Raw genomic sequence first — 16,471 nt, 5'->3', positions numbered from 1 at the left:
TCTACATTTTATAGTCCGTATGTCTGTAGTGTCAAAACGATGCAATGGTTAGTTTTGAGTGTCTTGCGTTATTCGTCACCGGCTATTTTTGGATCCCGTCAGAAGAACATTACTCCAGATTTCAGACATCTAGTTTACAACAGTATTAGATTTCAGATGCTTCACGTAAGAGGAAGGTGAACTAGAGCCTAATTAAACATTCACATCGAATCAGCCCTTCCCACCATAGCTACTTGAAGAACTTTACACTTATCTACATTAATCTTTGCTTTGGTCACATTTCACAAGCAACGGTCAAAGATAACTTGATTAAGGCCTTCTCACAGTATGTCCTGTTCATATAAAAAGCACAGTTGGCAATGTGACAGAAATAAATAGAGAGTATGCAAAGCTTTCATCTGCACAATTATAATAATGAACATAATTGGGTTATTACAGCTACCTAGGTTACACCCCTGCATTGGGATACATAACTGTAATACTAATCCTCTTACCTATTTTAGTCATATGTTATCTCTTCCCGAGGTATAAATTAATGTATCCTCGATTTTATCCGAAACCTGGTAATATGTACCAACTATCAACATTTAACTACTGACAGAAAAGCGATTTTTAAAAAATAAACAAGACAACAGAGCTAATTCGTACTTTTTCCTTCCCGTCCAATAAATAAATAACTGTGTTAAATTGGACAGTATAGGAAATGTGTCTTTTCTAAATTTTTTATCGAAAATTTAATAGTATACATGTGTAATTAGTTTTTACATTTATATTTACTGGCAAACTAATCTTCTCTAAATCATTTGCAGTAGTTGGAAATATTGATAGGGACATCAAATGTTTGACACGTGAGGCTCAATACCTCAGGCAACAATATTGGTTTCCTAATTGGTAGAGACTTTCAAGAGTATCAAGACATTAAGCCAGTATCAAGACATGTTGATTAAATGGGTCACTGCTCCCTGAGAAATAGAATTAACAGATTTTAAAACCTGCTTGGAAAACCCGTCGATAATTACCGCACTATAATTTATGTACTTCATGGACAATATAATTGATACGGCCATGGCAGCTTTAAAATTAAACATTTTCTCGAAATTTAATTTACCTTGAAATGTACGAGTTAATTATTTATATCTTGACCTAATCATTATTCTCAGTTATAAAAAAAATCACGTTAATATTTAAAACTTTAATCTTATGAGGTATTAAATGTTCATTACTGATGCAGAAGGAAACATCTCCTTTAATAATCTTGAAACATCTCAAGAATTTTAAGGTTTTTGTCAGGAATGATGATTTTCCGCAAACTCTGTCTTTTTGTACTCATCATTCAAGGCTCGTTCCTACTGTCAGATGTATGTATATATATATATATATATATATATATATATATATATATATATATATATATATATATATATATATATATATATATGTATATACTGACTCGTATCCCAAATGGAAGTTCTAGATACGAGGGAAGAAATTATAGATTATTTGGTAAAACCACACATAAATACATGAAGAGCGTTATTATTTAGGAAACTCAAATGATTAAGATGGTGATATTAATTTAATTTATGCGTTTTTTATTTAATTGAGGTTGTAATTATTGCTATCCATTTTTCTACAATTATAAACATTACCTTCATTAACATCAGCGTGTTTGGTGGTTAATTTTTGTATTAATTAATTGTACCATGTCTACTGCGCACTAATGTCATTATCGCGTAAAGTCCATTGAACAAAAAGTCGATGAAAAACATTATTATTGCACATCCTAAATAAAAAGTGTTTGCAGTGTATATTATCAACCTCACTAGAGGTTGTGAGTAGCCTATATACAATGTTTGGAATAACTTACTAATACTTGATATAAGAGGGATTAGTCGGTATAATTTCAACTATGAACTGCGTCCTATTACACGTACAATAAAACTATGTTTTATTAATGATGGAAATGTGTTCATTTTTTAAACAGACCGACATGTACTGACTGCGTACAAACATTCCATCTGCAATTTGTTGGACATTTCATCAGCTACATACAGTGTTTGTTTTTCATCATTTAAAACACGTTTATGATGGAAGTTATCTGACTTTCAGATTTACCAATTCAGGGTGTTCTGCTCTAACAAAGGGAGTGGCAGCGTTAAGTGAAGGTTCCATTAACCTGATTATTATGTTATCTCCAACGTCCGCCGCAAAATGGTTGTACAGGACATCATACATTTGATTAAATTCCTCCATTGTTGTACAATTGGTTATGGATACAATTTTATTTTGAAGTTTAGTGTATCTTTTTTTTATTAATTGCCAGTTATACTAAACGTTTTCACATGACACTTTCACTATCTCACGCTTTCAGTAACCTTCAATAGTGGTCTTCATGTAATGTATACAACGCTAAGAGAAAAAAAGCATAATTTATTATGGAATTAACAAAGTGTCAAACTTAAGTACAGATAAATACTATTTTAAAGCTATTATTGTGTATAGACGTAAGATATTGAGTGGATGAAAGGAACGAACTATTGTTATCTGAATACAAATAATAGCAATATTGAATGAGTTATTACGTGTTTATTCGTAATACGCCTTTAATGATATCATAAATATTTTAATAGTAAATAAAATATATTTTGTACTAAAGTGCTATTCAGGTTATATCTGTATTTCTGTAATAACGTGTTTAACTTTCCTGTATTATAAACCAGTAAACTCTAAATGAACTTTTTTATAAATGCAATAATTAGGAGTAGGTGTAATTATTCTAGATGCATACATGTGCATGATTAGATTCTTATTATAGATCATGCTATCCATAAGTATGAACTAATTTCGCTTTCCAGTATATGTGTAAATAATGTATAAGTTAAATGCATTTTATTTTCGGTTGCCTAAAACTGGAACACATTTATTTCAATTTATAATCCAGTATTTCTCTTGGCGTGCATACACTTTTATCATTTGATCTATTAGCTGCTAAACTGTAGTAAAAACATATCTGTACACCTACTATAGATAATTAGGGCACACAAGCTAATGGAAAGGTCACTGACCAAATGAAGTTACGGAACCGGAAACTGCAGTTTGCAAGCGGGTAGTGCAATATTAAAACATCCTCAGATATGTAAAGTGGATGCTATACGTTCATCGTTCTACCTACCACTACAATGGATTGCTATACAAAGTACGTGAAGGGCTTATATATCTATGTATAAATTCACCTTCAGGAACACACGACTTACAATTATATATATGAATTCTCAATATATTTTTTAAAAGTTGTTACGTGTTTCAATTTTTATTTTTTACCTCCCCCTACACAGTTTCAAAATGTAATATTACTTAGGATTTGGTGAGTTAAATATCTCTAGATATATGTTATTTGAACCTTGTAAATATGAATTTTCCTCGGATAAAAATATAATGACAATTTCAAAACGTCTCCGTATAGTGGTAAATTACATTGGAAACATAATAGTTGTACAAATTTCACTGATACTAGGCTGTATATAACATCGTCTGGGATAGTAGGCATGATTTTTATTGTACAATATTACTTTTTTCTACATTACCAAAAACTCATAGTCCACTCCAATAATAAAGTTCAATCTAAGGAAAGATAACAGAAGTGTATTTTAAATTTCGAAAAATTCTGTCAAATCGTCATCAGTGTGTTAGTTTTAACGCAAAAGACTCATTGAAAACCTGCCCCTATACTGTAAACCTGTAAATCGAGGGGTGCCACAAGGCTCTGTCCTTGGGCCTCTTCTTTTTTTCAATTTACATCGACGATTTAAATGCTATGATCACTCATTTTTCGTTTGTATGCCGAAGATTTGCAAATTTACAGCCACTATCCATTTTCAAACTATCCAAACGTTGTTGCTGACATGAACACTGACATTGACGCTATTGCAACGTGGGCCTTCAAACACGGACTGAAACTATTCTTGTTGGAACTTCCAAATTTCTGAGCGGTATCGACCTGAACAAATCTCCTACACTCATATTGAACGGTCATCCTCTTTCTTATAGTGACGAAGTCAAAAATCTTGGACTTACTATTACAAAAAATCTTAGTTGGCCGATAACGTTACTGAGACTTGTGACAGAGTATTTGCTGGTATTCATAGTATTAAGCAATTTGCTATTTATTTACCCTTGAATTTGAAATTAATGCAGATGCAGATCGAACAGATTACAACGTGCTCAAAATTATTGTGTTCGCTAAATCCTCAACCTTAGACGATACGACAATATAACAACCTTCATCAATCAGTTACATCTGCTATAATTGTATCTAATCCGTCGGTTCCACATTCTTAGCATGTTACACTCCATTTGTATAATATTATTCCCATTCTTATTTGTCAGAACGCATTTATTTTTTTCTGAAACAAGCAATTGGATTACTCGACGTGGAGCCTCTTCTATTTACAGTAAATCATTCACAGTCTCTGCTTGTCGACTCTGGAATAATCTCCCGGATCATATTAGAGGTATTCGTAGTCGGGAGCGGTTCGGGGGGTGCTTAAAGACCATCTGTTTTGGCGTGGCATAGGGTATGGGACGATGGCTTTGTATGAATGGTGATGGGCGAATGTCTGTTAATTTCCTTTTTTATTTAAATTTTTATATTATTAATTTATTATTTTTAGTTTCATGTAGAACCTTATTTTTATTTTATTATTTTATATAAATATAGATTATATATTTTTGAATGAAAAACTGTTTGGACTATACTGGGGTTTTTGTTTTACACTAATAGTATAGTTAAAAAATTTATAGGTAGGTGTTGGATAGCACTTAATAGTCCTAACCTCGCCAATTGAATATTTTCTTTGTATTCAATAAAAACATTTTATATTTCATATATCCTTCTCTTGTCATTGAACCATGAACAAATGTCTCTTGTTTGCTAATATGGTTACCAGTATCTCATTGATCGCTTGCAACAAGGGAGCCGGGGAAAACCCAGCTGAACCGGAACCTCTTTAATATTTGGATTAGGTTAAATTATCTACTGTATAAAAGTTGTAAGACATTCACTGGAAACATGTTTTACTATGTTGGTTCCTTTTAATAATTTTCTCGTCATAATACCATTTAACTGTAATTCATGAAAATTATAGGGAAATAATAACCTCCTAGCCCCGATTCTAATTCATATTCTATATACCTGTTATATTTTAAACAAAGTTATCTAAAACATGTGCTTAGCACATAGCATAGACAAAATTATTTTGACTAGCGTAAAAAAGTGCCATTTTATTTGAATAATCGAGTTTATATAGTTTTTTAGATCTTCAGCAAGCGTGATTGTCAGATAAGTGTGAGCAATGTTTAAAGGTGAAGGTTGATAACTAAACTAGTGATTAACTCAATATTAAAGCACACAAGTGTATACCCTTTCATAATGCTCACTGATATATCCTTAAGTGTTTTATTTGAAATATTATTTACCGTATATAATTTAAGCATACATTTGTCTAATGCCAGATATTTGGAGTGAGCAAGGGTTCGAAGAATGTTTGTTACTTGATGCCTCAATATAAATATCAAACGAACACTTCTAATCTGTACGTCAATAACTTTAGTTCTCTACAAGAGGAAGATTAGTGTCAATGATCAAAAAAATTATCTACAGGTAAATTAGCACAGTTTTCCAGTTGTTGTAGTGAGAGATTTATAAATTATTGTATCCATTTACTTAATCATCTAGATTTCGAAAAGTTTCGTCATTGTCCAAAGAAACCCTTTTTGCCGAACTTGTAGTTTTTATCCCTTTTCCTCGATTCAAATTTTACATTGCAATAGTTACTCTTTACATCTTAAAATTCAAAATTTACCACTTATGATCAAGGGCCGCTGGAACTGAAGGAATATAAATAAAAACTATTAAGGCCTTTAGTTCTGATGCTTTAGGTGTATTACATATCGTATTAATGAGTCTCGAATTAAAGGGGGGTTTTCTTAGAGATAGAGAAAATTATAGTTTATTCTCGACTAAAGTAGCCAGCCTACCCCTCATACCCTCATGGTGTTGGCCGATTTAGACTCAATTCAATTTTTCCTGCAATTTCCAAAATTCTGAAAAAATATCCACTAGTTAGATAATGAAATACGTAAATGATACTAATAATCTATGTAACGCACAATCTTTTTTAAGATACAAATACAGTACGTGTTTTGCTATCGAAAATCTATTGTGTGATCTCATTAAAGGCAATGAAAAGTTCTGTTATCATGTTGGATTATCAACAGGCTTTTGGCTTCATAAGTCACGTTGGAGTCGTGTTAGTTATGTACTTTTATGGTTTTCGTGAAAACTTTATTGAGTGGGTGAAATCTTATCATGTAGGAAGAAGCAAGGTTAAATATGCTGAGAATGATACGTTTTGTCTCTCTATTTAGAAGGCGAGGTGTGCTTTAGGGAAATTGTCTAGATTCTGTACTATTTATTAGGTAAACTTCTGATTTCCGTATGTCTATTTAACATTGCCCGGCACATCTGCATGCTGACGATTTTCAGCTGCACTTCTTCCATGATCCTAGCTCATTTTAGGAAGCAGACACCCATATTTTACTAAAATATCAGTAAATTGTCTATAGAAAATAGTCCACCCTCAATTTAGACAAGTGCAATGACTTTCACATCACCCGAAACAATCTGGTAGCGATTGATGGACAATGGTCAGGGGTGTGGTGATCGCTCTTATTGGCGAGTTTTTGGCTGTGTGTGACCAAGTGAAAGTGATTGGCATCCTGCTTATGATCATTCTCTGATCAAGTTCACAAAAAAAAGGCGGTTTGTTTTGGGCAGACAGCCTTCCGTTACGCTCTCACATTTAACATTAAATTGTAAGTTATTACATAGCTGTTACACTCAATTTATATTTTTGTGAGTTTTTTAAATATCATTCTCAGTATGGCATCAGAAAACTGTGGCAATTGTAACAATAAACTTTCTAAAACCGGAGACTATGCATCGTGCTCATCCTGTAGCAGAGGCTTCCACTTTGAAAGATGCAGTGTGAAGAAGCAAACTTGGACATCCATGGGCGCTAAGCAGTCTACTTGGGTATGTACTATTTGTAGAAAGAATAAAAAAGGTTCTACATCCCAAAATGAAGATGAAGACGCACTTCCCCAAGCAAACCCGGATGACGATTTAGAGGTTAGTAGCCTAGGTGTTCAGATGTCTATCCTCGCCAAAGTAACGGCCCTCATGGACATGAAGGGAAAACTCGACAGTATAGAGTCATCTATGAAGTTTCTCGCTGAAAAGTATGACTCATTGCTGGATGAGGTCGTCGAACTTCGAGCTGAAAATAAAGAGCTTAAAGCCGAAGTTAACACCCTTAAGTCAAATGGTCAAGCTTCCAGAGAAGCAGTTGACAAGCTGAACACCAAGGTGGCAGAACTTTCAGCTGATATTGCCGACCTGGACCAATACGGTAGAAGGCTAAACCTAGAAATACATGGGCTGAAAGTGGAAGGAAACTCAGCACAAGAAAATCTTGCAGAGGTGCTACAGAAGGTGGCCAAAGACATCCATGTGGACTACCAGCCTTCCCAAGTTCATCAGGCACATCGTCTACAACCTCGTAAAGACTGCAACCCACCCACCATCATCGTCCAATTCTATTCAAAGACTATAAGAGACAAGTGGCTGCACAGTGGGAGAAAAGCAAAAATCAGCGGAGTTTATTTCAACGAGAGTCTTTCGGGTTATCATAGGCTGTTACTCAAAGACGCTAAGCTAAGAGCCAGAAAACATGGCTACGCTTTTGTTTGGTTTAGTGGCGGGAGAGTATTGGTGAAAAAGGGAGAAACCAGTCAAAAAGTTCTGGTCATCAAGTCTAGAGACGACCTAAAAAAGATAAACTAGGTTAGCCTAAAGTAAACTCAAACAAAAAACTAACTTAAATTGTTTAACTTCGAAATGGAGCCCTTTTTCACCAGTATTCTGGATATTTGGTTGTTTATATTGTTTGTTGGAAGCTGTAGCATGAATTTAGCCTATATTACCACCACAGCATTTCTTACCATATTTATACTATAGTAGGCCTTTAGAAATTGTTGATTTTTTCATAGTTTGTTTAATTTATTGTTGTTTATTGTATCTAGATCTCTGTTGTGTGTTGTTATTGATTGTTGTTATTGCTCTTTACACCTCTTTAGTTTATTGTTCCCTTTATTGGAGGCAAAGAGGGTTTGTTAATTTTTTAATAGTCTATTTAGCTTGTTATTACTTGTTGCCTCTCTACCTGTTGCCAGTAATGTTTAGATTTTGTTGTTACATTTTAAATAGTTTAGTCTTAACTCATTATTCATGCAGGAATTAAATTTAACCGATAGTCGTTTATATTACTGTAATTATGGCAGTTTTGATGAATGGACAAATAGCCTAGGTGAAAGTAGAAAGGATATAGACCTTCTTTATCTAAACATCAGATCTCTGAATAAACACTGGGACACACTAAAATTACAAATTTTATCCAAAAATAGTAGGCCTAAGTTTGATCTGATTATTTTATCTGAAGTGTCATGTGACTCTCATGAGTTAGCTTTATTTAGTTTGCCATCCTACACTAAAGTGTCAAAACTTAGAGAAAACAAGGGGAGGGGGGATTGTTATGTTTGTCAATGACCTAACGCTTCAGTTTTCACAAATCACAGTTGATAACATAAGCACTTACGAACACATTACTGGAGAATTGAGTATAGTGGGATCGAAAGAACCTTACAAATTTATTATTCATGCAGTGTACAGACCTCCCACCTCCTCTAGTGGTTTTTTCACTCCCACAGGCCACCGAAGAGCTAACTTATGCCCTCACGAAACTGCACACACTCGAAAATTTGATACTAATAGGGGATACCAATATAAATCTGAAGAACAAAAGTGATATAAATGTATTGAGTTATGAGGCAGCATTAGCAGAAAGGGGCCTAGAAAGGGGTATATGGGACTACACGAGAGAGGAAATACGCCTGGGTAGTGTAGTAAGATCATGCATAGACCACATTTATTATAAACTGGATATGTCTATTAAAAACATTTTCACTGGTATAATTAAAACCAAAATTTCTGACCATTACCCTATAGTTGCCAGAATAGAGCTATTGGGAGGAAGAAAAAGAGACACTGAAGTTGAAAAAACTAAAATACTAAAAGAACCACTGCTAAAGAAACTCATAGAGAAAGAAACTTGGGATATAGAAGATACAACTAGTGTAAATGCAGGATTCGAGAAAGTAATAAATAAATTCATTAGCATCTATGACAGAAGTACTATTACCATAAATAGGACAGGTGGGAGGATTGATAAGCAAGGTGGACACCACGTAAGGACTCCACTGAAAGAATGGATGAACCAGGAACTAATAAACTTAATAAAGGAAAGGGACAGAATATTTAGACTATGGAAAGGGGACCCCTCTAACATCAGATTCCGAAATTTGTACAAGAATTTAAGAAATAGATTGAACAATAAAATAAAGTATAGAAAAAATAGGTATTACCAGCATTTATTCGAAGTCAACAAAAACAATTCCAGGAAGGTTTGGGAAAACATAAATTATCTTTTGGGAAGAACAACTAAAAATAATATTGATAAGACAATTGAGGTGGCTATGGGAAAAACCATGAATAACAAAGAAATTGTGGATAGCTTTGCCAATTATTTTTTAGAAGGCATTGATAGAATAAAACACTGCTGTGGTAATAGAGAGGAATGTGATATAAATGACAATATGGATAACAGTGTATTACAGAATTTCTACATACCTATAGCTACTCCGAAAAGTATTGTAAAAATAATAAAAGGCATTAATGCTGAAAAGTCCCCAGGAATCGATGGAGTAAGAATGAAAGACATTCAAAAAGCAATGGATGGTATCACCAAACCATTGACTACATTAATAAATAAATCATTAAAAGAAGGAATATTTCCGGATTGCTTGAAAACATCTATTGTTAGACCAGTATACAAAAATAACAGTAAAAAGGATTTTCAAAATTATCGTCCGATAGCCATATTATCATCTGTAGAGAAAATATTAGAAAAATATGTATTAGAAAACTTAAATAAATACTTAGATGAGAATAAAATATTAAGTCATAAACAATTTGGATTTAGAAAGAATTACAACACTGAAATGGCATTAAAAGGGTTTGCAGATATAGGAAATAAAATTATGGACACTAAACTGCATGGATTGGCTTTGTTTATTGATTTTTCAAAAGCTTTTGATACTGTAGAGCATAATAAGATTGTTGCAGCCCTATTCAAAATGGGTGTGAGGGGTCCCTATTTAGAATGGTTTAAGAGCTATTTAAAAGACAGGAAATTTGTGGTAAAAGTATTGAACACACTAAGCGATGAGAGAAATATAAAGTACGGAGTAGTACCGCAAGGAAGCCAAATCGGTCCAGCTCTTTTTATAATTTATTTAGATGAGATTTTAAGAAAGATTGAGGATTGTCACATTTTTGCTTTTGCAGATGACATACTACTCCTGTCACAGCATAAAGATATAAGAATTGCAGAAGAAATACTACAGAATAAATTTAACACGTTAAACAAATGGACTCATGACAATGGCTTGATAATAAACAACCAAAAGACATGCTTAATGCATATTTGCCAAAAGAATATGAAAATTGATAGAGTAGTAAATATTAAATACCATGATTGTGAATGTTTGCATGGTCATAAACAATGTCAATGTGAGAGTATTAAATTGGTTGAAACTGTGAGATACCTGGGCATAACTGTTGACAATAGGCTAACATGGAAACCTCATGTAACTTTACTACAGAGAAAACTCGGCCCCTGTATTGCCATAATGCATAAACTGCAAAATAAACTTACTGAACCAGCAAAGATAGCAGTTTATAAGGCACTATTTCAATCAATAATCACATATGGAATAACTACCTGGGGAACAACAGCGAATAGCCATTTAAACCAAATACTAAATGTACAAAAAAGATGTTTAAGGGCACTCTACGGATATGAATTGGACATAAATGACAATCAATTGGACCAGCACTATAGTTTAAAGGGACAACTAACACCTAAAAGATTGTATATATTTAAAATTTTACAGATATATTATGAAAACAAACAATTTAAGGAAACCCTGGACAGAAGCTATAATACTAGGCATTTGGCTAAGTACAAAATACACACCCCAAGGACAGACTATGGGCGCAGGCTACCAGAATATATAGTACCGAATCTATTTAATCAACTGCCTAGTGAAATAGACAATTTACCAAATCTAAAGAAGTTTAAATCGGCAGCCTACATTTGGTTAAATACAGCTAGACCTCTATATCAAGTATAAAGACAAAACTTGCCATTTGTAGATGTCTTAGAAATAGGCCTAGCCTGGCCCAATCCCCACTAGCCTGCACTGACATTCCACTACACTGCACAACACTCAAAACTATTTTCATTACTCAGATTCACTCTCACTGTACTAGACTGTTGTTTATTCACACTACTTTATTCACCGACTACGAAAAGGCCACTAAACCCACTTTACTCAGTGAGCAAACATAACATAAACATAACCCAAAAACAAAACATAACCTAACCACGATTAGCAGAAACTGTTTCGACCAGACGACACTACTGCACACAACTGGAGACAGACAAAGAGGAACAAATTCAGACAGGTATGCACGTATTACACACCACTGAACTCCTAGAAGAATATATTGTTATTATTATTAGAAAAATCGTTTTCAGATATCTAACCATGTTATTGTAATTTATATTGTTTTTTCGTTATGTAAATGTTATATTATTTTATTGTTATTGTTATTGTTATTGTTATATTAAGTTCAAACCATATTTATACAATTGCCAAATATAAATAGAAACATGATGCCTGCCCTAAACCGCAAATAAATCGTCATTAGTAGTTTAATTTATTAAATTGATTTAAGCGATACAACTTATTAAAGACATTATTGCCAGTAGAAGTGGAGCAGTAGAAGTAAGGAAATATCGCTGGACCTCGCCGACAAGTTTTTTATGTAACTTGGCGAGGCCAAACTGTGTAAAACAATGTAATTGAATAAATAAATAAATAAAATAAATGCTATTCAGCGTAATCCTGGCAGACTGAGAGGCCTGTAGGGATTCAGAAATATGATGCTGGATTACGCTATTTTTAGGCTCTTTCAGTGAGTTTTGTCGGTTACTTACTGTTACTAACATTTTTATCGTAAAAGTACCTTGTGGGGTGATATAGATCGTATCCAGAATCTTCAAAACGAATTCTACAGTTTCATTTTTAATTTTAGGCGATTTGGCACTTATCCTTTTATCCCCCTATCGAAAGGCTATCAATTTACAGACCATTTTGTCCGTTTGCAGGATGCTTACGTCCTGCAAGGTCCACAAGGTCCTATCACACTAGGAAACACAGAACCAGAGTGAGCGATTCTTGTTACGAGTGGAGTTCTCGCAACGTAGCACCCGCTATAGCTGTATACTCATTTTTCTAAACGTTAGACTTGAAGTCGGGAGGAGAATTTGACATAATTCGGCCCAAAGTTGTACAACGTCTTTCCCGTAAAGCTTTAAATACATTTTATGAACTCAATAAAAAACTGAAGGATTTTTACTATTGGCAATGAAAATATTTAAGCTCTTTGCTTGTAAGATTTTCTTCTGTTTTCGTTTTACAAATTTAGAGTGAACAATTAGATTTTTTTATTTATTTAGCCTTTAGTGTAGTTTTTAATTGTATTTTATTTGTTATTTAGTGTTTAGTATTAAGGTCACTGATGACTTGCGTACATCTGAAAAACAGTATATAAACTGAGAAACGTGTGTATATAAAAGCATTTTTAATATATAGCATAAAAGCGTCGATTTGGTCATATCTACTTCTAAAAAGACTTGCCAACAACCATATGTAAAACGCATTAATATAAATATGTATCACCGTCATAGGAATAAGTAGATACTTGTCTTATCAATCATATGTATACCAACGATCCGTGTCATACTTATTCAAGTGAGAATATAGGGATGTATTTAAAATAGTTCGTGCTGCTGTAATGATGTGGAACATATTAGTATGTTATGTTCGGAATTAATTGGTAACAATTTTCATTAAAACCTTTGTTATAAAACTTTATAGAGCTTGAAGACACTTTTTAAGTGGACAGTAGTTGTTTGAATACTCTTATCATTTTCTTATTTTATCATGATCAGTGTATTTAAAAAAATGTATAATATAATAAATGTAAACCGATTACAGAATTAAAATAATGCATTAGCAATAATGCCAGAGATAAAGTTTTATATAGTACACCAATCAACCTATGTAACCAAGTCACTAAGTTCGGTAGGGGCACAGGTACCAATAACAAGGTTTAGTTACATGTTCTCGTCTAACCGAGAGTTTCTTATCGTTAGCTTAATAACGTAACTAGTTCACGATCCTTTTGTATCCGAACTGAAGCTTCTGCGGATCTATTTACTAAATAACCTCGTAATAGATTTAGCCTTAAAAGTAATGCCTGAGATGGAAGTTTTATATAGCTCTCTACCCAATTCTGTGTAACGAAGTCTCTAAGCCCGGCAAGAGCGTAGTTATCGGTAACAAGGTTAAGTTAAGTATTCTCGTCTACCCGAAAGTTTCTCAACACAGATTTTGACGGCGAAAGACTCCAATGAGTTATCAGTAACTTAAAATAATGTACACTGTTTACGATCCTTTTTAAAAATGCTATAGCTACTGTGGAAACATTCTGAACTACGTTTTGTATTTCCCCATTTCTATTAAAGAGAATTTCAGCCCAAATGCTTATGCTCAAGTGTTTATAGGAAGTGGCCTAACAGCAATTTGATTTATTATACTATTTTTATTTATTCACCTACGTATTACAACATAAGTAGTTTTTATTAAAATAAATTCTAAATTAAATTTGAAAAAGATAACATGCAAAACAATTTTTTTAAGTAAAGATCTCCAAGAAATTGACGTTGTACCTTAGAATACTCAAGGCATTTTTATAATTATAATAAAATACCAATTTAACTTATTTAAATGGTATAAGAAATAACTTTTAAAGTCAAAGTGAAAACAGTGACGAGGTTTCAAAACAGTTTGAAATTATCCATTGTTTTATTATAAAAAACTAAAACCATTATGGTCTTAACATGCATTAATGAATTTTATATGGTTGTGTAACCCATGCTTTGTGTGATTATAGTGGCTGGACATGGAGTAATGTCATCTGTAAGCGTTATGTAAATTAACTGAAATATGTAATATTATAACAAAATATAAATAAAGGAAAATGTAAATTAGGAATATCAGTCGTACATTCCGATGCACTAAATACAAGTAAAAGGAAATTTTTAAAAACGCGGATAATCCTTTCTGGTTTCTGCACATGAATAAAATTAATTTATGTTTTTTTTGTCCGCACGATATATCGAGAACAAATTGACCTATCTTAATAAATTTAATCCTTGCATGAAACTTCATTTGTATATAATCATCATCGAGTTTTTATTCACATATTCCTGCAGAGTGTTACCAAACTTTTCAAGTTCTTTTCATATGTAAATATGGTACCATTAAAACATACCCGGGAAGTTTAAGTGCATGGGCATCTCTCTTACCGGTTCCTTCCATCAATACATAACCATGGCACTTATCATAAACATAAGGGCATTTGTCATGGCCTCTCTTCTTTATATTTAGTTACCATTCATTAACAAATTAATATTCAGAATATGCCAATTTTGTTATTAGCAATATCAGTATCATTCAAGATTATTTTAAAAAAGCATTTAGGACTCAAACTAATGTTTCTTATTATGTACATAAAATAATTTAAAACTGTATTTCCAAGGGTTAAGTATTAATATTAACCAAAGTTACATTGATTAAACGCACAGCGAACTATATATATATATATTTTTTTTTTTTTTCAAGTAAATATTTCATGCAAAGTCTATTCTGGTTATTGCTTCAATTTCATCTAAGAGTTGATTTAATTGTTTACAGAATAGATTGAATTTCAGTTAAACTTGGATCATAAAAATAATATTATGGTTTTCCATATATGCTAGTTAAATAACATTTGGAAAAAAATATTTCAATTTCATATTAATAAAGGAAATATTAACAACATTAATTTAAACTGGGATTTTAACGTATAAATTTGTTGAACGGTATATAAAATATTTTTAATATAAAGGTTTGATACTACTTTTATATTTGCGTGTTTTTCCTGGTTTTCATCTAGTTTTGCTTTTATAAATATAATTATGAAACTTCATTTAAACATGGTCAAGAATGAGTTCTCTCGGGTGGAAGTGTGAGAACGATCTATGGCCATCTGTGGGATGTGGGTAACAGTCGTGGAATATTTAACACAGTAGGCTGGTAAACTTTCTTTGCTGTGTCTCTGGGGGCTGTTAAAACATGTACTATGTTTAATTTTTAGGAGGGCATTTCAGGAAAGAAGGCAAAACAGACTAGAAAGTTGTTATGCAACCTTAGCTAAGTATGTAACGTGACATGTTGTTTGGCGTGCCATAAGGACGCCGATACAATATCATACTTATTTTGTATGTATGGTAGAAATTACGATTATTTATTGTAGTTTAAATTTAATTTCATAATGATTTAAAATTAAATACAATCAGCAGTGAAGATCAAATGACAAAAAACTTAATTATTCAATAATGATAAATTTGAAAAACATTTTGCTTTCTAGCTTAAATGCATTTCTTGCTTACTTGAAACAATTCTTGGCAATAACTTTACTACTTTAGTTTTTTTCTGGGATGGAGAGATAGTTTGAGATAGCTAGTCATACACTTACTATATATATTTACTAAATAGAACATTAAATCAACCAATCATTAATGTTTTGTAAATTATAATACTCGCTATGAAAGTAGCTTTTATTACTTTCATTCTTCCCTCCCTCAGCAAAAATATTTAATCATATTTGAACATACATTATTATAATTGTTTATACGGTGTTAAAAAAACTCCAAGACAGAAACAGCACGAAAAGTATTGTTGTGATATCTCGGAACTAAAACTACTGCCGAAAAATGCTTATTCATATCTACAAGTGACTTCAAGGATTGAATGTTTAATGCCATTGAATGAAAAATAAGCAATCAAGGAACAGAACTATCAAAAGCTGTCAAAATGGCTTCTTTGACTCCGGCCGGCTACCAACTTGAAAATTATACACCATTTTCTTCTTTTTTTCTATCTTAAAAGTTTTAAAAATTTTGCTCAATTTTCATGGGCAATATTATATAATTTTTGCGGCTTTATCTTGATATGAAATATGAAACTTTTTATGTATTGACAGTTTGCACAGAAAAAACATATAAATGCTCAGTTTCATCAATTAATATATTATTATTGTTTTTACTAATTTAAAGTAATT

At 32.5% G+C, this 16,471-nt stretch overlaps 1 protein-coding gene across 1 annotated transcript; it reads left to right on the top strand.

Moving 5' to 3' along the window:
• Positions 1-6,940: 6,940 nt before the first annotated feature.
• LOC124369618 lies at positions 6,941-7,903 on the top strand. The gene has a single exon (XM_046827668.1). It carries the CDS (start codon positions 6,941-6,943, stop codon positions 7,901-7,903), a length of 963 nt encoding a protein of 320 aa, XP_046683624.1.
• Positions 7,904-16,471: the final 8,568 nt, after the last annotated feature.

This window comes from Homalodisca vitripennis, chromosome X (genome assembly GCF_021130785.1).
Source record: "Homalodisca vitripennis isolate AUS2020 chromosome X, UT_GWSS_2.1, whole genome shotgun sequence".
Classification (NCBI taxonomy): Eukaryota; Metazoa; Arthropoda; class Insecta; order Hemiptera; family Cicadellidae; genus Homalodisca; species Homalodisca vitripennis.
Note: the sequence above shows the minus strand (reverse complement) of the source record. Positions and strands in the feature narration are given on the sequence as shown.